The following is a 24320-nucleotide window of genomic DNA, read 5'->3' as shown; positions in this document are numbered from 1 at the left end:
TCTAGAGGCGCCAAATCGAAAAATTTTTAGTCTTTGTGATTAGCGATTCCTCTAAATTGAATTACAGCTCTTCCTGTGGCCTTCGTATGTAATTTCTCATTTTTCCGCAATAAGAATCCAACAATAAAATAAGGTTGTTCGAACAAATGTAGTGAGATAGAATTTTTTGAAATGGTTCGAAGTCAAAGCGAGCGAAGTGACCGATTATATTCCTTTAGAACAAAATGCCAACTAGATCAGGTGGTAAATCTCAAAACACAAATTCCATTACGGTGGCTAATACATTGTATTTTCGAAACTTTTACGCTGTTAGTCTAAACGACCAAGACAATATCGTGTAACTTTTGAAATTGCAGCTACATAAACTTAAGAAACACAAGGTTTACAAGAGAACTTTTTTCTTTAATAATTCAGATTTCTGCTGGTGCTTTGTGATTTTCTACAGTTTAATAAAAATCATTTACATAGCCTTTACTTTTACTCTACTTTGCAAAGAGTTGGAAATGATGTTTGAGTAATAATAGTGTAACCTGATAATGGGCAACATTAACATGTCTAGCCATTGACGGATGAAGGCTTTTATTTGTTACAAGGAAAAAGAAAATACAAACAAACAAACAAACCGTGGAGACAAAGCTAAAAAACGTCCATGTGTATCGTGAAACAACGTTAACATAGCGGCTTGTGGCTAAATTTCTGAACCTGAACGTTCTACCCCTGTTTCCAAACTAGAGAGGGGGACCTCCTTCTTTCAGTAACCCGCGGAACTCTTCCGTTTTTCAATTCTTTATGTTATTCCCATGAACTATTTGACGAATATGTAACAGAATGCCTTGATAGATATTACTTTACTAGCTTCATCAGAATTAGAGATATATTCGTTTCCACAAGTGTTGTTAGTTCCTGAAGTGCCAAACCCAATTTTTGTATCGGGATCGCCATTGCATGGTTCTCCGCTTCGTGCTATCAATCCAATTCGAGCTTTTGCACCATCTCTGGAGTTCTCTTGTTCGACGTTAAAACCACCTTTTCTGCTGTTTGAACAGTTCTGAAGGAACAAGAAAAATACTTTTTGAACACTTGTCTTTTCATAACCCTAATTAGAATAATAAGAGAGGATAGCTCAAAGGCAAAATCTAACAGTCAGGTTGGTTAGGGAGGCCCTCATCAATTGCTAATTATAGAATCAGTATATAATAAAATTAAGAAATAATATCTGAGTAATTTTTTAACAGGAAAGAGAACCGCGATTACAGCTTTAAAAAACGTTTATAAATTGTCTAGGCTACTATTCCAAACGCCCACGTACTGACATCGGCTTCCAGGCGTGAGCTCCTCTGTATTTGAATAACCTTTGTTCCGTAGTTGTGGATAGCTTTTAGATTTCCGCCCGCGGCTGTCCTGATTGACTTGAGTTTGGTGTTTTTCTCCTACATGTTCAAAGCTACTGTGCGCAGATAATCAAGATAACGTTTGTTAATTATCTTAAGCATGTATACTGAAATTAAATCTTCAATGCCCTGATTTATAGTCATCCACTTTATTTTCTCAAATAGTTCAGACGATGAAACTTCTTGAGGTTGCTTAATATCAAAAACTCAATGAACCGCATACTTCTGCAACCTGATGCAAACCCGATCTAAAGCCCGATGAAAGTTTTTCTATGACGTCGCTCCCCGAATGACACAGAATAACCAATGATAAGTTGAATTGAAGTGTTCAGTGTTAGAAGTCCGCTTTCTAAAGCATTGAGGTCAATCTATTTTGATTACTCTTAAAAGATCGATACGTTTCAATACTTTACAGCAGATGTCGTAGACAAGTGAATTCCAAGTTGATTGTCAGTCGAGAACAAGACCGAGAAGTCTGTGATTGTCCACAGTCAACCAGTACAATGTCCTATTAACTGAACTGATATTGTGTTGAATGTTACAGTTAAATTGTCTTCTACCTACTTCTGGCATAGAAGATCCGTCAATCAATGATGTCCAGTCAGAAAAACGAATTCCTTTGAGAACCTCCCGTGAATTCCTTTGAAAAATTCCAAATAGATCATCGTTTCCATTCCAAGGTATCTTGAGCCATCTTGTGTGACCGTGAACTTTCATTCCAACACAGAGGCCCTCTGTAATATAGGCTCTCGAAAAGAAAAGAGATTTTGTTTCCTGTTTTGAAAGAAAAGGTTATATTGAAGTTATCTTCAGCGTGAGAGAGAGAAAGAGAGAGAAAGTTTTTGATCGAAGGCCACTGATGTTAGAATGACACCTTAGAGCTTACTATCAAATTTGATTCATTTTTTTTTAAATACCTTGTCATCGAGATCTTTAGCTTCCTCTGGTTTGTAGGCTTTCTGATTTGTCCACAACTCAGAGGAATATGAGAATGTTCCCTAGGACAAATTCTCAGATAAATTTTGGAGCTACTTTTTCAACAAAGTAATACTACTATCTTTCATTAAAATCAGGTTTAAAAGGTAAAGTTACTGCTTTTGATAACCACTACACCTAAAAGTGTTGATCTTATAAAGACTATAAACAAGTGTCTACCTTTCACTCTAACTGCCTAAGCTTGAGTTAGTTACTCGGTCAGTCAGTTTGCAATTTGGCTTTTCAGATGTTAGCATTTTTGCGAGACCGTCTGTCTGTCTGTCTGTCTGTCTGTCTTTCTGTCAGTTGAACGTTCGTCAGTCAGTCAGATAGCCAGGTCAGTAGTCGGTCAGTTACTTATTTCGTTCGGCTGATCAACGATTTGATTGACTAACTGTCAGCCGTATGTCTGTCAGCCAGTCAGATCGTTGATCAGCCGATCGAGGTGAGACCGTTCGCACTTTTTACATGATGATCAGTCAGATAGCCAGGCTTCATTCCCGTAAATTGTGCATTATTACTAGACTAAAGTAATTTTCATCTGCTTTTCGTGAGTAAACTAGGAATACATTGGTTTTACTTCTATATTATCTATGATTGATCAAGAAAACTCCGTCAGTCTCTCAACCAAACAGATGCGATACGAAACCAGTGACGCGTTTCCTCGCACTTCAAACTGTTCGTTGCTGGATGTCTGCAGTTCTTGCTGGCTCATTCTCATTGGTGATAAATCAAAGTGCACTCCAGGTACCAAAATACCAAACAATTAGGCACTATTATTGATGCTGTTACTGTTGTCTCGAGGAGGGGGTGAGCGCAAAGTCGGGGGACGGGAGGTAGGCACAGGTGCATACAACCCGCCAGTGGAAAGAGGTCTTCCGAATTCATCTCAGCATCATAAATCAGACTTTCAAAACACTTATTTACCTTGCTTCCGTTTATTTTCAAAGCTAGTGTCCAGCCTCCATCTCCACACTCCAAGGTATTTTCCATTTTACAATAAATCAAACTTATTTCGTCTCCTACTCTGATATGATAAGAACCGCTAGAAACAGTTCTACGAGAGAAGGAAATGTGATGAAAGTAAAACTATAAAATAGTTGATGTATATGATACAACGTATCCTGGCGAGTATCCCTCAGAGGTGCGTGAAACCCCTACTATACTCTGTGTCATAAAGCCAGACCTGTTTCTGGCTATACTCCTCTCCCCCCCCCTCCCCCTCGTTTTGTCATTCGTCACAAATCTTCCACCAGTTCGATATGGCGACCGAATATTCGCCGCGCTGAATCTCGAGCATTAAAACGCAAACTACCATCTGCAAGTAGGCTGGTTAGTCTAACAACAGATGCTTTCCGTTATTTTATGTTGTGAAGCAGTAGACTCCTCGTGCGGCCAGAGAGTTTTTTTCGGTTTGTAGAAAAAGGAGGGCCAGAAATTTAAGAACATCATGAGTGCAGAAAAAACAATCTTGAAAGTCAACTTTACCCACGATAACTCACCTGTGTTCGAGAATATCCAAGCATGACTTGCCAGGATTACTTGGATCATCTCCTAATTCTTCAAAGAAAACAATTACAGGAAAAACAAAAGACAGATGGAAGTTAACTTGAAAAAGAAAAACCCTCATAGCTGCATGCTTTTCAGTTTTTTCTTTCTAAAACTCACTTGGTTTCCAAAAAGTGTGTTATTTTATTTTGAATTCAGCCTTTTATTTCCCGAGAAATAACATTCATCAAAGAACACGAGAGATTACTTGAAAATGAAATGATTCACTGAGCTTGCAAGTGAACTCGCTGAGAAATGAAGTAACTCAAAGATACGCAATGAGAGCGGATTTACTTTTGATGTTAAATATGCACTTAAAACACCTAAGCATCACCCTGCGCGGTAAACTCAAAGCTTTGTTTGCAGTTTTATTTCCTGAAAGGAACTCTTAGCAAAAAAAAAAAAAAAGATTTTCAGTATTCACCTGCCTTGACTTGTTTTGTAGGAACTGGCTAAAAATGCATAAGAAAAAGAAAATAGAATGAGTTAAACACTGACTATTTCAATTATAGATCAGTAGTCACTGAATCTTTTATTCTTTTTGCTTCAGCACAAACATTTAAATGTGTAAATTGTTGATAACAGTGTTGTGGTGTTGTCTAACCACCTTTTGCATTGGATACTTCACTATTAACATCCAATAAGATGTTAGATATTTGTACTTTTATATCTTACTCTTCCTAGACCCAGTGCGGACAATGCAACTCTGATGTCGAATCGAATTAATCGGGAGGGAAGTCCGCTATAAGTAAGAGAAGTCGCCTGAATCAATTCCGCCTGGAAAAACGGCGCGTCTGAATCAATTCAATGCGTCGTAATTCCTTTAGGCTTGCCCAATTTCAGATCCTTTCGACTCAAGCGAGGAAAGGCGCTAAAATGACGCGGATATTTTTAATATCTTTACTTGACAACAATCTATTCTCTTCAACAGCATTGTTCGAATTAAAACTTTGCAAGCCAATTTCTAATTTGAGAATGCGAACAGGTCGATTGTCTCGAATTGGTAAAAGCGATTTTTCAAATAAAAAAAAACACCTGCGGTGTTTTACCTGCGTCTACTATGAATCATTGCAATAGCTATTAAATTCAAAATAAAAAAAAAACAAAACAAAAAAACAAAAAACAGCTATCCAGTCAGTTCTAATCGGTCTTTTTCTATTCGATTTATTCCTTCGAAATACACGATCCTCTCTACTGCGAGGATCGTGCATCATACGGAAATATACTATCTTTTTGGGTGTTATTGTCTTTTAACTTTGTTTCCACAACGATTTGTGAATAGATTCATTGCTCTTGAATAAATATTTCAATTTCCTTCATAACATCTTCCTTAAAATCTAAATATTTGTTTTTCTTTTTCTTAGCCGCTGGCAAGGTAAACATGATGTATACCAGTTGCCACGGGTTTTGCTCAATATTACCAGGCAAATTATAAACAAGTCTTATTAAGCTGACTAAAGGTTCTATCGTTTCTAAATTGAAGCATCTGAAGTCAATGGCAAAACAAAATAAAGGTTAATGAAAAATGATATATTTGAGTTTCTTCAAACAGTGGCTTCTAAAGTGCCCATCTTCAGCGATCGAAATCTGCCTCCCAGGCTCTCATAAGTAATATTATGCTTCAATGGTTCTTGTATTGCCGGTATCGCAATATAAAACATTTTAAAAAGCTTATCGAGTTCAGTTTTGTCTAGAGTGTGCCTTCCTTTTAATTCTGGTAGAAGAAATGAATGTAATGAGGTTTTTTTCAAAATTCAGTCATTAGCTTTTAATATGTTGTGTAGCCTCTAGTGTGAAAAAACTGTAACATAATTTGACATTTCTTTTTTCAATCCAAATGCGCGTGCAAGCCAGGCAGTCTTTTCCATTGAATTGAAAGAAACACGTAACGTCATAAAAAAAAAAAAAAAACAGTCACAATTCTTGTTGAAAGAATATTTTCTCGTGATAAATCAACGAAAGCCGTAATTAATTTTTTCTCGTCGTATTTTTCGCAACTGTGCAAGAGAACATGGAGTAAAATTGTTGGCAGTGATATTTCGTGAATATCTGTGTCCACTGCTCTCCATTTTACTTCTCCCTTTAATGGAAAACAAAGAAAATAGCATGGAGCATTTTATGAATTAATAGCACTGACTGCAATAACGAGATTTGTGTTGGTAATAATTATTTAGTTTTACCATAGCCCCAGAGTTGGTAAGTTTATTGAAAACATCATAACTCAACAAATCCCGTTTTAAAATTCATAACAACTTTCACAGCAAACTCGCTGTTTTAAAAGCATCAACGAAATAAATTCTCAAAATTTTGACAGATCGAATTCGCGGGAATCATCTTCATCTTAATTTTCTGCTATATGTAATGCAATCTTCATTAAAAAGGGTCACTTTGCAACAAGTTTTAGAGAGGAAACAAATCTCCACTGATTTACATAGTTCTTACCCTTATCTGATGAAACACCCATTCTCTTGAATAGATCACCTTTGCACTGTCACATTGATTCGTTATTCCATCTGAAATCAACTCACAATTCCTGTTTTTTCCTCCGTAGTTATACGAGATACAGCTTGCTTTGTGATGGCAAGCTTGGAGACATGTCATCCAGTCTGTATTGGAAATCGTGTCTTCTACCAACCCACGAAAGTAGCTATTTTGGTGAGTCGAACATGCGGTGGGTCCAAATTGGACCAAGAGCAAGAAAGGAATTGCTGCCAAAAACATATTGACCAATGTTTGTTCGATGCTATTTAAGACGAAGGCATTTCTTGTTGTACTGTAATTCCCTTTGGGATTAAGATATCGCGAACGATTTGTTCACCTCTAGCACTGACAATCCAAACAACTTTCTTCCGCATGAATTTTCAATTCTTTTCACAATGATAACGTAAGTAGTTAAATAACAAATTAGCATGGAAAATTGGAAATTTCCGACAAACTGGTGACGTAGAGAAAGTGATCCTGTGTACGTAAGTAGCAACAATCAATAAACTTAGGAGTTTTATTTACGTTTTGACAGCAGACGTCAAATTGTCAATAATGTTTAATCTATTATAGCGAATGTGAGAAGAACACACCAGGTTAATATGTGAATAATCCAAACAATGTCATCGCAAAATACGTTTTAGTCCAAGTTATGTGAAGAAGAAGAGTCGCTTGTTTGATTAAGACTCGGAATCCGCAGGAAAAATTGATTAAAGTCTAATTAGGGAAGTTAACTCTTGGCAAAAACAAAAATATATCTGCCTTCATGAAGATAGGTGTTTTAGAGCAAATAGTATATAACTAGTCAGTTGTTGTCAATTCGCTCTGCGGAACACAGACGCAAGATGTTTAATGGCGCGCTAAATTCGGCGGTTGAGGAACCTGATTAATACTCGATTGAATTCCGTTTATAACGAAAACTTTTCTGAAGATATTTTAAAACTGAAAGTGGAGCAGATGGAAAAACTCATCATTAACACTTTATTCGCCTTTGTGAATCAACCGCGATGATTCATCAGGAGTAAAATACCCCAAATGTTCCTTTATAATATCCCATCAGTTAAGATGCAGACAATCATTTTGTGGTCTCGTTTAGAAATTCGCCGTACAAAAAAGGATAGATTATTATAGATGTAATCTTTTTTTGACAGTGTGAATATATATCTATGTATTCGAAAGAGATTAGAGTAAGTGTGGCACCAACGCAGTTTATTTTTGCGAAAAATTAGTATTCAGACAACAGTGACAATAGACCACAAAACACCAGTGTCTGAGCTTATTTCAATAATAGAATGCAAGGACTTTTTTTTGCTATCCATTGAACGGTACATTCGTTGGAATCTTTTGAAGATAATGCCCTTTTTCTTTTACAAAAATGCAAAAATCAGTTAGTCCCATCCTAACCCACCCATCAAAAATGATAAATAACGCATGCACGGCATGCAGGCCTATGTTACACTAATCTTCAGCTAATGGCACTCTAACCTGTCCATTTTGTTTCTTTAAAGGATGGTTGCAGTTTTTGTATAATTTTCAAAACTTTTGAAACCCCATCCTGAATGAAATCAGAACGGCTTCACGGGCTCGTTAAGTTACCAGGACCTTCAAGAGACAGATCCCTAGAACTGGTAGCGATAAGCGAAAGGAACTCTCAATGTCTGTTTGGTAATTTCAGACTTCCTTTCAAAACGTTATCTTCTTTGCAAAGGGAAAATTTCTGGGGGGGAACGGGCGGGGCTGGGGGTGGGGGTGGCTTTCTATTTACATTTGCATTTAGTTACACGGTCTATGCTGCTCCACTTTGTCCCACTTTACTAGATTTATCAGATTCCTGCCACCTTTGTGGACGTGAGGGTATAAGAGAGCTGAGACTAGAATAAAATGAAGTAGAAATATTCTCCCGTCCTTGTTTTCATTTCGTTGAAGCCACCATTACAATCTTCCAACCTCACTAGCCAAGCGAGAAATACTGGGTCGAGATCCCTGCATCCGCCATTTTTTGAAATTACAAAGTAGTCAGTGATAGAACCCTAATTTTCGTGTTTTGGCTCCAGCAAATCAAAAGTAATGAGTCGCAAACAAACTCCAAGTGACTTTCTGAAACAAATTATTGGTCGTCCCGTTGTTGTGAAGCTTAATAATGGCGTCGATTACCGAGGTAACGAGATTTGTTTCACTTTCTGCGTCATTTCACCATGTGCTCTCCAAACTAACAACGTTCAAATTCAGAAAACATTAACCTTTTCAGGATATTTTAAGATGAAGAGACTTAATCCGTTTCACGTCTTCCAGTTACTTATGGTTCACTTTTTTCGCTGTTGTATTTAGGTCATGATTCAGTTGACCCGTTTCACTTCGTTCTAGCATTTAATGAAATTAACTTATAATTAAGCTTAATATAAACCCTCGGTTCAATTAAAAAAACAAAACAAAAGCAAAAACGTATATATATATATATACGTTTTTTGCTTTATATTGTAAGAAATATACAACTTTTTTTAGAGACATGTTTCGGCATGCTTATGCCATATTCAATCAATGAGTAACTGAACGTGAGTAATTATATAACAGACAAGTAGATGAATAAAATATTTCCAGTTTGATTTAATACAAAAGCGGGGAAACATGGCTAAATAATTTTAACCATTCGACTCGCCTTCCACTTGATAGGCGTTGTGTTGACAACACCTTTTGTGTCTTCCACAATGAACAGGATGCGATGTCATTTTTTGATTACATTACATTCCACGAGGAAACATGGCTAAATAATTTTAACCATTCGACTCGCCTTCTACTTTATAGGCGTTATGTTGACGACACCTTATGTGTCTTCCACAATGAACAGGATGCTATGTCATTTTTTGATTACATTACATTCCACGAGGAAACATGGCTAAATGATTTTAACCATTCGACTCGCCTTCTACTTTATAGGCGTTATGTTGATGACACCTTATGTGTCTTCCACAATGAACAGGATGCGATGTCATTTTTTGATTACATTACATTCCACAAGGAAACATGGCTAAATGATTTTAACCAATCGACTCGCCTTCTACTTTATAGGCGTTATGTTGACGACACCTTTTGTGTCTTCCACAATGAACAGGATGCAATGTCATTTTTTGATTACATTAATTCATGGCACCCCAACATAAAATTCACTTTCGAAAAAGAGCATGATGGTAAACTCTCCTTTCTTGATATATTTATCGACAACTCTTTGAATGATTGTGTTTTTTTCAGTTTTTCATAAAAAAACCTACACTGGTCTCCTAACAAATTTCTTTAGTTTTATTCCATCATGCTACAAAATTGGCCTTATCCAAACTCTTATTGACCGTATCTACAAAATCAACAACACCTCTTCCGGTCTTCAAAACGATCTTGAGAAACTTTCCGACACTTTAAAACGTAATTCTTTTCCTTCGCATATTATTGAAAGAACTTTCAAGCAGTATCTTGATGGGTCCTCCTCTCAAAATAGCCGGAACATTGATGACAGTAATACACGTTACCTTAAACTCCCTTTTGTCGGCTATTATTCTAAAATAGCGAACCTTAAACTCCGACAACTCACTAAGCGCTTTTGTAAATGGGACCTAAATATCAAACTAGTTTTCACTTTCAAAATTAAAAACATGTTCAGTGTTAAAGATCGTACTCCTGATGCTCTAAAATCCATGGTAGTTTATCAATTTTCTTGTGTGGGATGTAATTCCCATTATATTTGCGAAACTAGTCGCCACTTCTCTACTAGGATAAAGGAGCACACGGAAAGCAATAAAAACACATATTTTTAAGCATTTTAACACATCTCCTTGTAAGAACAAATACTCCCTTTCTTGCTTTAGTATTCTGGATTCTGCCAACAACTCAAATGATTTAAAACTCAAAGAAGCTTTTTATATAAATAAGATCAAACCTAAACTTAACAAACAATTACAGCATTATAACACTTTTTTAGCATTTTAGTTCACACCTTTAATTTCCTGCTTGTTGTCACGCTGTAGTTAGTATCCGCTTTTGTATTACATCGTACTGTAAATATTTTATTCATCTACTTGTCTGTTATATAATTACTCACATTCAGTTACTCATTGATTGAAGATGGCATAAGCATGCTGAAACATGTCTCTAAAAAAAAGTTGTATATTTCTTACAATATTTATCCTACTTGCTACTACTATGACCTTATGGAAATAATATATATATATATATATATATAATAAACTGGTTCAAGACTTCAGAGGTAGTTCATCGTTTTATTACGACAGCTCTGTTTCGTATGGTCGAAAATGACCACACTCATCAGGTAATTTCAACGATTGACCGTTAACTTACAATGACTGGCTATAAAAGCTGGAATATGGTTGCTAGGAGATATAAAAATGATGCTACTTTTCCATATAAGTCATGTGACTGGTATGTATAATTTCGGAGATTGTTACTTTATTATGAAGTTTTTAAGGAGGTATCTGTTTCTATGGGGGCATGAACTTGCTAGCTCATTTCACTTGTTTAGACTGCAAAGTTTCTTTCTACATATGATTGTGAATTTTTCAAAAAGACATAAATTACATTTCTTAGTAATGTTGTTGTACGGTTTGTATTGTTTGATGATTTTCCATGTTAGCTTGAAAGGTTTGTTATTGTCCTTCAGTGTCCATATGTGTTTAGATAATTCAGTCTTGTGTTTCTTGTTTTGGTGTCGGAAGGAAGCTGTGTGGTTTCTGTGCTGTTCTTTAAAGTTTGTCATGAGTCCCACATATGAATCTGTTGACGTTTCAGTTGTGACTGTTGCTTGGTAGACTACGTGTGATGTGAGGCATTTTCCATCTAGGGGGCATTGGTCTTTTTTCCGGCAGTTACATTCTTTGTCTAGCGTTTGTGGTGAATTTTGTGACTGGTTGTAATCTGATAGTAGCTTTTTGTTGTGTAACGTTATGATTGTTTTGATGTTAGGCATGCCGGAGTAGCTTATCCTTAGTGTGTGCCGATTAAAGATCTTGTGTCATGAATGGTTTTTCAGGAAGCATCTGTCAACAATATTTCAGAACTTTCTTCTCAGATTGGTCTTCATGTTGGAGTTCCATGGTGGATTATACCATATCACTTTTCTTTTGCGATTTTTGTTGCGCTTTTGGGTTGGCTAAAAACAATAACAAACCCAATAACAAACCTTTCAAGCTAACGTGGAAAATCATCAAACAATACAAACCGTACAACAACATTACTAAGAAATGTAATTTGTCTTTTTGAAAAATTCACAATCATATGTAGAAAAGAACTTCAGTCTAAACAAGCGAAATGAGCTAGCAAATTCATGCCCCCATAGAAACAGATACCTCCTTAAACACTTCATAATAAAGTAACAATCTCCGAAATTATACATACAAGTCACATGACTTATTCACCGAATCAAAATATGGCATCCAATTTGAATTACCATTGTTTTTGACTTACTAGCCTCTCTTCATGTGGAAAACACAAAAGGATTATCACATGTGTGAGAGGCTAGTAAGTCCTGAACAATGGCAATTCAAATTGGATGCCATTTTTCGATTCGGTGTATATGGAAAAGTAGTGTCCTTTTTATATCTCCTAGCAACCATATTCCAGCTTTTATAGCCAGTCATTGTAAGTTAACGGTCAATTGTTGAAGTTACCTAATGAGTGTGGTCATTTTTGACCATACGAAACAGAGCTGTCATAATAAAACGATGAACTACCTCTGAAGTCTTGAACCAGTTTGTTATAATTATCAATGCTCCTCTAAGAGTTGAGCGCTCTTTGAAATACATTCAAATCAAGTTGAAGAATTTATATATATATGCAGTAACTATTATATATATATATATATATATATAAGACAAGCTGCAATTAGCTCTGTCATCAAGGTTTACTGGTTGCATGTTGTTGTCAATTTCAATAGTTTTATTTTTTTAGTATTGGAGACAATTTTTCATCTTTGTGTTATATAAGTTTATTCTGTGATTGGAAAACACCTGAATAAACAATGACAAGGGCCAATAAATCTTCAAGAAAAATTTCAGATCTTGGATTGTTTGAGTGCCATAATTATGAGATGTTGCTTATCAAAGAAAAAAAGACCCATTGTGAAAACTCAAACAGACCCTGTTTCTCCAGTATTGATATGTGATAATCTGGCTGAAAAACTGCACTGCTTTTCAATTTTTCCACAGTGTTGCTGAGGTTTCACTTGTATGTTCATGAAATTTTGTGATATGCTTGAACACGTTTCATCTCTGTCCTTTTATAGTTATATCCTTTGGTGTCTTGAAAACTCAGACCTCGAAAAACTCAGACCCTCTGGGTGTCTCGAAAACTCAGACCCAAAAATAAAACATATTTACACCGCGTGAATGCTGCAAGCCGACTTGTTTACTGTTCATCGATACAGTGGCATTACGTGCACTGAACATGAAGATTATCTGCCGAGAAAAGAAAAAACAGCTTGCAGTGTTAGACACATGCAATGATCATGAAAATTATAATCAATATTCGTATAGATTTTTCTTTTTGTTATCGTATAAGCCCCGTTATCGTATAATCCACAACCTGTCATGTCATTAGAAGCCATTCGTGAGGTGTGTTGTGTGATGGTTCCCTGTACAAATACAGGACTGGCGTCATGCGACAGTAGTGGATATAACCTTTTGCGGTCGTTAATTACTTCGAGAAATTCTCGCGATTAAATCTCCTGCATTTAATTTTGAGCGGAATAGACCATTAATAGTCAAGGAGAAGTCGTTTTTGTTAAATCTGTGATCTCAATGATATGTCTGTTTGTAAAAGGATTGAGATTGCTGTCATTTGGTTGAGCAAGTGTGGTTTTACCAGCAATCGATTTTATAACCAATCGTTTTAATAAGTACTTTTTATTTCAGAACAAACAGTTGCAATGTTATTTCAGTGTTCAGTTTAGTTGCAATATCGTTTCCAAAAAAAATTTAGTGAATCATACAGTAAGTACATTCAAGCATTTTTATTGAAAGGAAAGAAAATAACTCGTGAGGCTTGGAAAATGCAACCATGAACGGATAATGTCTTATCGTTATTGACCACAAATATTGATTAAAAGCTTTATGAAGAAAGCTTTTAAAGAAAACATAAACAAAGAACTGTTTATACACAGTGTCTATACACAGTGTTTATACACAGTTATTCTTTAAAATGAGGGATGTATAAGGACCCCGAAAGGTTGTATCTGGTTTCAAATATCCATCACTACTTTCGTGTGACTCTGGTCCTGTATTTGTATAGGGAACCATCACACAACACACCTCGTGAATGGCTTCTCACAACACACCACGTTGTGGATATAAACTTGGCTTATACAATAACGAAAAGAAAAATCTATATGAATGTTGAGTATAATTTTCATGATCGTTGCACGTGTCTAACTCTGCAAGCTGTTTTTTCTTTTCTTGGCAGATAATTTTCATGATCAGTGCACGTAATGCCACTGTATCGACGAACAGTAAACAAGTCGGCTTGCGGCATTCATGCAGTGTAAATATGTTTTATTTTTCGGGTCTGAGTTTTCGAGACACCCAGAGGGTCTTCGTTTTTCGGGTCTGAGTTTTCAAGACACCCAGAGGGTCTGAGTTTTCGAGACACCCAGAGGGTCTGAGTTTTTTTGGTCTGAGTTTTCGAGACACCCAGAGGGTCTGAGTTTTTTGGGTCTGGGGTCTGAGTTTTTGAGGTCTGAGTTTTCAAGACACCCTCATATACTTTTTATACTTATCAATAAAACCAGTAAACATATTGTTTTCATGCTGTGAGTAAGTGACTTTTTGGAAGTTATAACAAAGCCACAAAGTGAGATCAAAAATTTGTGAAGATCTTTTGGTGTTCTTTTAGTGGACTTTTAGCCTCCTTTGCAACTGTTAATTGGTCTCATAGTGCAATGTTCTCTCTCTCCATCTCTCTCCTCTGGGGAAGGAAAGAGCATTTTGCATGACAAGACCAAACAACAGCAACAAAGGAGACTACTTTGATTTACTATTACATCCCCCCAAAAATTGATATTTCCCCATCAAATACATTTCAAGGAAAAAAAGATTTCAACTTTCCTTCATTGAGGTTAATTCCATTAAGATTCACGTTTTATTTTTTGCAACACTATGGTATAAATAGTTTAGTGTGGAGTTTGCAAGTGTTCGACATTTTCTCTCATTAAAGTGAAGCATAAAAGTCCTTACAAACTCCTCACTATGCTTACAAAAATATGCTCACATATATGTATCTTTGACAAGTAACAGATGATATGTATTAGCAGAGGAGACTACAGACCCATGAGACAAACAAAAACACACAAAAGGTTACTTGTTGTACTCACCCAAACTACATGTTCTAATAACCATATGCACTCTTTGGTTGCTCTTGTGCATGTTATAAAGTCCCTGTTATTGCATGCTATGTAAATTTGATTTTTTTATGTGTGTGGATAAATACATAAATTCTACTCGGTGTGATTTCTGTCAGGAGTACTAGCCTGCCTTGATGGTTACATGAACATTGCTCTAGAACAAACAGAAGAGTATGCTAATGGACAGGTGAGCAAAATTACAAATGCAAGTTCTTTTTTCAAAAAAAGTGTTGTTGTAGTCATTAAACCATTTGCAACAAAACCATTTTTTCTCAAGTAGTCCTCCTTTTTTATTCATTGCGGTGGCCAATTTACAATTTCAACTGAGTCGATATTTAACAATTATTCCACGAGCACGCGTTGGATATGAGATGATAGATAGCCAACGAGGTACATAGCGCCAAGTTGGCTATAATCATCTCATATCCAACAAGCGCAAGTGGAATAATTACGTATGATGCACGATCCTCGTAGTAGAGAGTGCTATTTATGCATCATACCGCAGTTCAAAATATATGAACTTCATATATTCATCACAAGTGGAATAATTGTTTTATTAAAAACATTAAATTAAATTATTAAATTTTATTAAATTTTATCAAATTTTTAGCTCCCTTTTAATTTCAAGCTGACACGTATGCTTGCCATATTTGTAGATTATGGTATATTGGCTGATATACCATAATGGCTAAGCCAATAAAAAGTCTTGAATTGCATTATCCAATGATCAAGTTTTTAATAAAACCAAATAGTCCTCAAAAAGATCTTCAAAGTTTTGTATTAATTAAACCATTTCAGTCTGTTTTTGATTGGAGGACTTGTTGTCCTTTTTAAAAAGGAGCACATTTCCTCCATTTTGTAATATTTATAAGATACATAACATTATTACCTAATTAAATGAAATGCAAGGACATAAAATTAATAAAAAAAAACGACAACAACATATAATAAAGAAGTGGATAGGGGAAATAGCCTGCAGTGCAGGCGGATTTTGGTGGGGTGAGTAGATATTCCTATGGGTTGTTCAGGCCGCCATCTTAAAATAGAAAACCAGTGGAGAGTTGGGGCGAGGTAAAATGTTTGGGGAAGGAGAGAGAGGGAGGGGAAAGAAAAAATCATAGGGAAAAAGATAAAAGATAATGTAGAGTGATACTTTTATTGTTTCCTTCTGCCTTCCTCTCCCCTCCCTCATCACATCAGCTTTACTCCTGTCTCCTGTCATTATTGTTTCCTTCTGCCTTCCTCTCCCCTCCCTCATCACATCAGCTTTACTCCTGTCTCCTGTCATTATTGTTTCCTTCTGCCTTCCTCTCCCCTCCCTCATCACATCAGCTTTACTCCTGTCTCCTGTCATTATTGTTTCCTTCTGCCTTCCTCTCCCCTCCCTCATCACATTAGCTTTACTCCTGTCTCCTGTTGTTATTGTTTCCTTCTGCCTTCCTCTCCCCTCCCTCATCACATCAGCTTTACTCCTGTCTCCTGTCATTATTGTTTCCTTCTGCCTTCCTCTCCCCTCCCTCATCACATCAGCTTTATTCCTGTCTCCTGTCATTATTGTTTCCTTCTTCCTTCCTTTCCCCTCCCTCGTCACATCAGCTTTACTCCTGTCTTCTGTCATTAGTTTCCTTCTGCCTTCCTCTCCCCTCCCTCGTTACATTAGCTTTACTCCTGTCTCCTGTCATCATTGTTTCCTTCTGCCTTCCTCTCCCCTCCCTCATCACATCAGCTTTACTCCTGTCTCCTGTCATTATTTTTTCCTTCTACCTTCCTCTCCCCTCCCTCGTTACATTATCTTTACTCCTGTCTCCTGTCATTATTGTTTCCTTCTGCCTTCCTCTCCCCTCCCTTGTCACATCAGCTTTACTCCTGTCTCCTGTCATTATTGTTTCCTTCTGCCTTCCTCTCCCCTCCCTCGTTACATCATCTTTACTCCTGTCTCCTGTCATTATTGTTTCCTTCTGCTTTCCTCTCCCCTCCCTCATCACATCAGCTTTACTCCTGTCTCCTGTCATTATTGTTTCCTTCTGCCTTCCTCTCCCCTCCCTCATCACATCAGCTTTACTCCTGTCTCCTGTCATTATTGTTTCCTTCTGCCTTCCTCTCCCCTCCCTCATCACATCAGCTTTACTCCTGTCTCCTATCATTATTGTTTCCTTCTGCCTTCCTCTCCCCTCCCTCATCACATCAGCTTTACTCCTGTTTTCTGTCATTATTGTTTCCTTCTGCCTTCCTCTCCCCTCCCTCGTCACATCAACTTTACTCCTGTCTCCTGTCATTATTGTTTCCTTCTGCCTTCCTCTCCCCTCCCTCATCACATCAGCTTTATTCCTGTCTCCTGTCATTATTGTTTCCTTCTGCCTTCCTCTCCCCTCCCTCATCACATCAGCTTTACTCCTGTCTCCTGTCATTTATTTCAAAATGCTGCTGATTAATTATGAATCAATGTTCTTATTTTTTCACTTCTGTCCTCCTTGTCCACGAATTAAGTTTTACCTTTAGACTCCTTTTCTTTTATTTACCTTGTGGCATCCATGTGGCTGGCATTGTGTTCTCCCCCTTCACTTCATTTGGACAAAAGAAGGAATGGAATGGAATGGCTCACATTCCCTTTCAACTCAATCTTTAATTAATTCAATTGAAAAAAAAACTATCAGGATTTCTGAAAGTAGAATTATAATGTATTTTGATAGTCTGCAGCTAAAAGAGACTGTAAAAGGTAGACATGAACCTAATTAAATGAATGTGAACCATCTCAATAGTATAGAACTTTCAAAACATTACTTTCTAAAATGAATTTCAAGACTGCAGCTTAATGAAGCATCTTTTCTCATTTGGATTCCAAAGGGAGGAAGTGGGGGGGGTATCAGGCATTCAGAAATTTCAGTAGGTAAGTTGGTAAACAAACATTGTGGGTTTGGATATTTTGTGGAATTAGAGGATTAAATTCAAATAATATATTGTTTCTGTAACATGGTATTAAATAACTTGCATTTATTTTTCAGTTGAAAAACAAATATGGTGATGCCTTTTTAAGGGGGAACAATGGTACGTATGTAGCCATTATGATCCAAGTCTGTTGAAACCACACTTCTTATTCTACAAAGTAAAGATGATGAAATAGGAAAAGTGAAATAGACCCCCATGCCTTTTTTAAAAAGTAAAGAAACGAGATAGAATTAACTGCTTGTTAAAATTCCATTGTCTTTTGTACCTAAATGATTTTCTTTGTGTTCTCTGTACTATCCTTTCAGTAGCTAGGGTTTGCATGGAAATTTTTTCATTCATTATAGTTCTTCATTGATATCAGCTAGCTTTGCAAGTGTGAACCACACACCTTCACTATGTATCCCTTTTGAACACCCGAGAGTCACTAGGATCTCATTTTTCCTTAGAAATGTGTGTTTATGATGTGTGTTTTCCTTTTCAGTGTTGTACATCAGTACACAAAAGACAAGTAGAAGATAAAAAACAGGAAAGTGGATGAAAGAAAACATCAGACCACAGCATAAACATAACATAAACATAATATAAACATAACATAACATAAACATAACATAAACATAACATAAACATAACATAACATAAACATAACATAAACATAACATAACATAACAACATAACATAAACATAACATAAACATAACATAACCTTTATTTAACATGTTAATCTGCTCATGGTTCCGTGTAAAGAGAAGTTTTGCTTATGGTTCCTTGTAAATAGCAGTTTTGTATTCTTCAGTGTAGAATTCAATAAAGTCAGTGTTATCCGGTACCAAAGCGGAAAGGTGCTGTGGTTGACGTTTCTGTTGTTTCTATGGTCACTTTACGGCAGTACTGAACACAGCTTAACTTCAGGCATTTCTAAACAGTCAATCAACGTTGAGCACAACCTCTCAACATTTTTCAAATACTCAGCCTTTTTCTCATCTCTGATTGGCTAGGAGAACACGAGTATTTGACTGGGTTGAAATTCGCAAACGATCGTGATGTGAAAGAGACTCTATCTTTGCGTAAGTCAGTCCGAAAGTTAATTTTACGATTTCAGTGATTATTCCAATGCCGCCAACAGTATAAAAGATGGAAGTGTAAGTTAAATCTCTACCTTAGAAGACAATTTAGACTAAGACGAAGTGAACCGACACAAAAGGAAGATTAAAATCTGCAAAGACCGATGAAGGTTGAAATTTTACAGCTGGCTTCTGGTTACAGTCCTCGCAAAGCTATGTGGGCTTTTGAATGCAATTTTACACCTTTTTCTCCAAAAAAAAAAATACTACGAAGAGAGGAACTCCAGCATCTCTGCCTTTGCCAAATCATCATTACCACCGTATCTATCACCATCTAGAATGGCGGGAAGCGTCAAACTCAATTTCTTTGCCGATGAATGAGAGGGGAAGACTTTTCCACCGGCTTCAATGGATCTACGAGTAGCTGAGTATGAAAACATCAATTCCACGTGTGATGAATCCATTTTTTTATCTAAGAAGTGACAGCTTTGCGTAGTTATCACAAAGGTTCACATTTTTTGCCTGCACACTTGTTTGCCTCCTTTGGGTTGCGGAAAACAGTTGTAATCCATTTTGCGTTCACATTTCTCATTTTTTGCCTCATATTTTTGTGTTGGCTAGTTTTCGAAGGTGAAACAAATTTCAGAATTTTCAGCGTTATAAAATTTGGACACATTGTTTATCAAATTCCTTCTAGCTTATCGCGCACGAGCTATCGAAGGTTTCCTCGCTCTGTATGACGAAAAACTCGTAAGAGATGGTTTCCATGGATTCTCGCTCAAAACAAAATCATGTCTAAGCTATCGGTGCGATCAGTATCGAAACTCGGAGCTTTGAAAATTTGCATTATTTTACGGACTGATTTGAGAAACAACTACTTAAAACAAACCAAAAAAAACAAAGCGAACTTTACGTTAGTAAGGATTGTCATCGAGCGAGAATAAACCGCGGGTGAGACGCGATGGCTTCGTGGCTTCACCCTGAAAAGAAACGCAACCAAAATCTCAATCCTTCTCTGCATCGGAAATCAAGAATACCGGTCAGAATGACTCGCCCGAGCAGAGAGAGTGACAGAAGATTTTCGTCAAAGCACGAGGCCGATAGCAAAGCGCGGCTGCAGAGAAATTCAGTCAACAAACCTCAAAACAAGCGATCATCGCGGAATCCGATTGTGGTGCGCGAGAAGAAGACCAAAGTTGATACTAAAGTTGGTCCAGCTAAGATTGTCAAAATAACTGGAGTGGGAAAACCTCTTAGAAGAGATTCAGGTATGTCTTGTCGGTTGTTGGCTGGCTTCATTTTTCATTCAAGCCCTACATCGAAAACTGAAGAGATTTTAGAAAACGGTTTCAAATGAGCAGCCGGAATTACAGAAGAGATTGGATCATACCATGATACGCCGTACGCAAAAGGCATGAATAGCAGTTTAGATAAACCGTATTTCATTTTTGCGGAATACATGTTATACCGGGCTTAAAAAGAAATTTCAAAGTTGTTTATTTAAAATTCGATGATAAAGACTCGCTTCAACTTTTATTTTATTCATTGAGGGCAAGACTTACTAATGATCATTATTTATCACAACATTTCTATTCATTTGATTTATATTTAGCTCTTTATTTTCATATCTATTCTTTAATCTTTATTTATTTTAACTTCGGTCTCCTGAATGAAATTATTTCCCAAGTTGCAGAGATTTTGACACCCCCCTCCCAAAAAAAAAAGAAAGAAAGAAAGATCGATGTAGGCCGCTTAAAACATAAATCATCTCAGTGATCTCAAGCTGCTTAATTAGTTGAGCTCGTTTGCACAAACTAGAGGCAGATTACTGCCGTTACAATATTATGAGATTTTCTAAGGAAATAATCTGTTAGCGACTGATTTTTCTTAGGGGGGAGCTAATCGGTAATCTTGATTTAATCACAGGTACTAACCTGCGAGAAACTCAAAGAAAACAGGACAAGAAGGAAGCAAGCGCCATTCCTTCAACTACAGCTATTTGTGGCAGTTTAAGGTGCGCTCAGAAAACGACGCCAAATGTCAAGCGACGTATATCACGACAGCTTACACCCATAGACACAGAGTCGAAACAGGTAATCTTGAATAACATATAGTACTCGAAGCAAGAAAACTGTTTTATGAACATATATCGTTAGTAGAGTATCTCACATTGACAACTGTCTTCTGAGGGACTTGAAACTTAATGTCGTGATTGGCTCCCCCCCCCCCCCCCTTTATGTAAATTCGAAAGAAGAAGAAAAGTGGCTAAGTCGTAAACGGAATCGCAAATCATAATTACGATTGTCACTCATTTATATCATGTCTTCCGGCTTCATTTCTGTGGGTTATCACCATCATAGTTAAAAAAAATAGTCACCTACTTTCTCTCCAGAAATTCAACAACTGCGACAAAAAATAATCCTTGTTTTGCTTAAATAAACAGGTCTGCAAAGATGGGAAAGATCGCCGCGTCATTACTGAGGAACTTCAAATGTACCGAAGGACGATAGAAACTTTGCAGGCTGACCTGGATGAGAGCAAAGTTGAAATAAAGCGACTGCAGCTTAAGGAAGAATACCAAGAAAGAGAGCTGGCGAATTTAAAACGTGATTTTAAGAGAAAGGAGCGAAAATGGGACGAAGGAAATAAACTCGTGGAAAAGGTTATGGCGGACATAAACGAACTATGGGATGATGTTGATTACTTGGAAGAAAGATTGAAGCACAGTCAAGAAAGCAATGAAGATCTGACGTTTGAGACTGATGAGCTGAAGATAACGATACAGGAAATGAAGGAGTATAGGGTGGAACACAGTCGCGGTGGATGCGGACATCTGCGTGAGGAAGTAGAGTTACTAAATGGATCCCTGGAGTTGAATGAACAGCGAGTAGCTCTGTTAGAGAGCCAAGTTGACGCGTTTAAAGCAGAAAGAAAAGAGTTATTGGATGATGCTGACTACTTGGAGGAAAGATTAAAGAACAGTCAAGAAAGAAATGAAGATCTGACGTTTGAGGTTGATGAGCTGAAGATAACGATACAGGAAATGAAGGAGTATGGAATGGAACACAGTCGCGGTGGATGCGGACATCTGCGCGAGAAAGTAGAGTTACTAAATGGATCCCTGGCGTTGAATGAACAGCGAGTAGTTGTGTTGGAGAGACAGTTGCATGAGTTGAAATGTGAAACTTCAAAGACAATCAGCGAACTTAATGATGAAATTGCTAAGTTACAAAAAGAAAAGTCCACATCGTTCTTGGAACTATCAAAGGAATTGGAAGAAGATAAAAATGTAATCGAGGAGATAAGGCAAGAAAGATGTGACAAGGACCACCTCGAACTACAGTCTGAAAGAATAAGAGAACTTGAGACTCAAATACAAAGAATGGAGGACATAAAGAGAAACGCAATTCACTTAGTTGATGCCTTGGTGCTTGAAGCAAGACAAGAAAGGTCAGAACCTGAAATAGCCAAGCTGACAAGAGAAAAGGATAGGGAGTTCAAGATCGACTTATTGCTCAATGGACTCCAAAACATTTTTTCTGAGTCATCCCGTGAGGTGAGATGTTTACTCTGCTAAGCGCGAGACTCAAGGGCGAGTAAGAGCGATCCTAAAGCGCGCCGGAGAGGATGAAAACGAAAACTACCATAATTTTTGGGTGTGGACTTTTTGCACTTTTTAGATGTAACTGTCATAAAATTTTGACGTGCATGGATATTTTGAAGCGTGTTATTAATTTTTTTTTGTCATACCATACATAGGAAAACACCTTTAGCACCCTGGAAACCAGGAAGGAAAAAGCCGCTTTATACCAAATGATGTTTTTGGAAGATGAGAGTAATGTGGCAGCTAGTGGTCAGGGAGACACCAAGAATAAATGGTCAGTAATATTTATTGTTGCAAGGATATTATATACTAGTTTTAGATAAAGCTACAGCTGTACGTTTCAGAATCCATCTTTTTCCTCGCTTTTTATCATCGTTGTTAACTCGAAAAGTTGACCACATGAAGAAGTCTGAGCATTGAAAGGGAGATTGATGGTCAAACAAAACTCGACAAACTATTTCGCAAGCGGATATAGACCCAACTTTTTTTTTTTTAAGAAGATTTTCCCTGGCGGCTCATCCACCAAACTAAGTAGAAGCAAGATATTTTAAAAATTTGGTGAATATAAAACCTTAAAATAGGCACTGGGATCCTGAAGCATCCTATAATTAACACTAACGCAGTAATAACAAGATGCTTACCACGCATAACTGATAATTTACGGGGGTAGATCTACACGTTCCTCAACCTTTTCCCTGTTATCTATCAAAAGGTAATTTAGCGGTGAGTGTTTCTTACTTTTAATTGCAGGGTGAATACCTCTGGGATGGAGAAACGTTTTGAAAGAAGGGGAAACCGCGCCAGTGATATCGCTGAGGTTCACCATACAATGCGGAAACTTTCAGCACACGGATCGTCTAAGAAAGTTTCGATCCTTCTCTGCAAAGGTTAAAGTTTTGCAGGAGAACTATCGATGCGACATATTGGAAAAGTGATTAAATAAGATATTTATTTATATCATTGAAAATTGTGCGTGCAATTGAAATAATATTGAATTTTGTTTTAGAGAGAATATGCTTTCCTTCTGTAGATAAATGTTTTTTTTTCTAAGCATTCACGCTTAGAAATAACAGTTATTTATTATTACAAGTGGACATATATTAAAACACTGTAAAAATTCATAAATCTTTTTCTGTCAGGGAAGGGGACAGTACAGAACAGGTGGAGGAGCAATATTCTTCTTACAGCTAACGGGCCAGTAGTCTTAGTGGGCCTTTCCCACCCCCCTCACCCCACCCCCTACCCCCACCCTCCTACATCGTAGCTGAATTGGACCCCCTAAAAAACAGATGTTTTATAGTTTCCCTCTTATCTCGTTTAGTAATGCAAACTCTTAACTTTGTTCGCGAAAATCACCGGAAACGGTTCGAAGAAACCATATTGTCAAGAAAGTCCCAAACGCTATCGCACTAAATGTGCTTTGGTCGTAAGAAACCTGCGAGGGACCATTTTCCGCTGCTAAGTATTACCTCGCACCAATCAGATCACAGTAATACGGTAGATATCTCGTACCAATCAGATCACAGCATTAGGGTAGGTAGCTCGCACCAATCCGATCACAGCATATAGGGCTGATATCTGGCACCAATCAGATCACAGCAATAGGGTATCGATACTTACCTCGCTCTATTCAGATCAGAGCAATTGGGTATGTTTACACTAATCAGAACGTCAGGGTACTTTCCCCTACGCCAATTATCATTTAATTAGGGTGCCAAAAAATAATGCAATGAAATCAACCGAACATTGACGCACACTAAGAAAGTCGTTAATATAGAATTCTGAGCTCATCTACCCAGTGTAATGGTTCATGTCCTCTACTGTGATCTGTCGAGGTTAGAAAACGTGTTTTGTGTACCGCTCCTTTTATTACAACACACGCACCGTCAGCAGTCAGCTTCGCTCCTTGAAAATTGGGTT

At 37.2% G+C, this 24320-nt stretch overlaps 3 protein-coding genes across 3 annotated transcripts; 2 read left to right on the top strand and 1 right to left on the bottom strand.

Annotated features, from left to right (window-relative positions):
• Positions 1-381: 381 nt before the first annotated feature.
• LOC111324269 (uncharacterized) lies at positions 382-6800 on the bottom strand. The gene is made up of 7 exons (XM_022927784.2): positions 6357-6800; positions 4339-4366; positions 3869-3926; positions 3294-3423; positions 2309-2389; positions 1956-2165; positions 382-1048 (listed from the first exon to the last, which is right to left on the bottom strand). The coding sequence occupies exons 1-7, from the start codon at positions 6633-6635 to the stop codon at positions 806-808; spliced, it is 1029 nt and encodes a 342-aa protein (XP_022783519.2). The 5' UTR covers positions 6636-6800; the 3' UTR covers positions 382-805.
• A 1557-nt stretch (positions 6801-8357) lies between these two features.
• On the top strand, positions 8358-18566 carry LOC111324272 (U6 snRNA-associated Sm-like protein LSm6). Its single transcript, XM_022927790.2, has 4 exons — positions 8358-8553; positions 14907-14977; positions 17793-17835; positions 18218-18566. Exons 1-4 carry the CDS (start codon positions 8463-8465, stop codon positions 18253-18255), a joined length of 243 nt encoding a protein of 80 aa, XP_022783525.1. The 5' UTR covers positions 8358-8462; the 3' UTR covers positions 18256-18566.
• A 108-nt stretch (positions 18567-18674) lies between these two features.
• Positions 18675-23357, top strand: LOC111324273 (uncharacterized). Its single transcript, XM_022927791.2, has 5 exons — positions 18675-20064; positions 20723-20889; positions 21240-22352; positions 22556-22674; positions 23151-23357. The coding sequence occupies exons 1-5, from the start codon at positions 19758-19760 to the stop codon at positions 23290-23292; spliced, it is 1848 nt and encodes a 615-aa protein (XP_022783526.2). The 5' UTR covers positions 18675-19757; the 3' UTR covers positions 23293-23357.
• The last annotated feature ends 963 nt before the right edge of the window (positions 23358-24320 follow it).

The sequence above is a fragment of the Stylophora pistillata genome, chromosome 1 (assembly GCF_964205215.1).
Source record: "Stylophora pistillata chromosome 1, jaStyPist1.2, whole genome shotgun sequence".
In the NCBI taxonomy this organism is placed as follows: Eukaryota; Metazoa; Cnidaria; class Anthozoa; order Scleractinia; family Pocilloporidae; genus Stylophora; species Stylophora pistillata.
The sequence above is the reverse complement of the archived record's forward strand: the minus strand, read 5'-3'. Positions and strand labels throughout refer to the sequence as shown.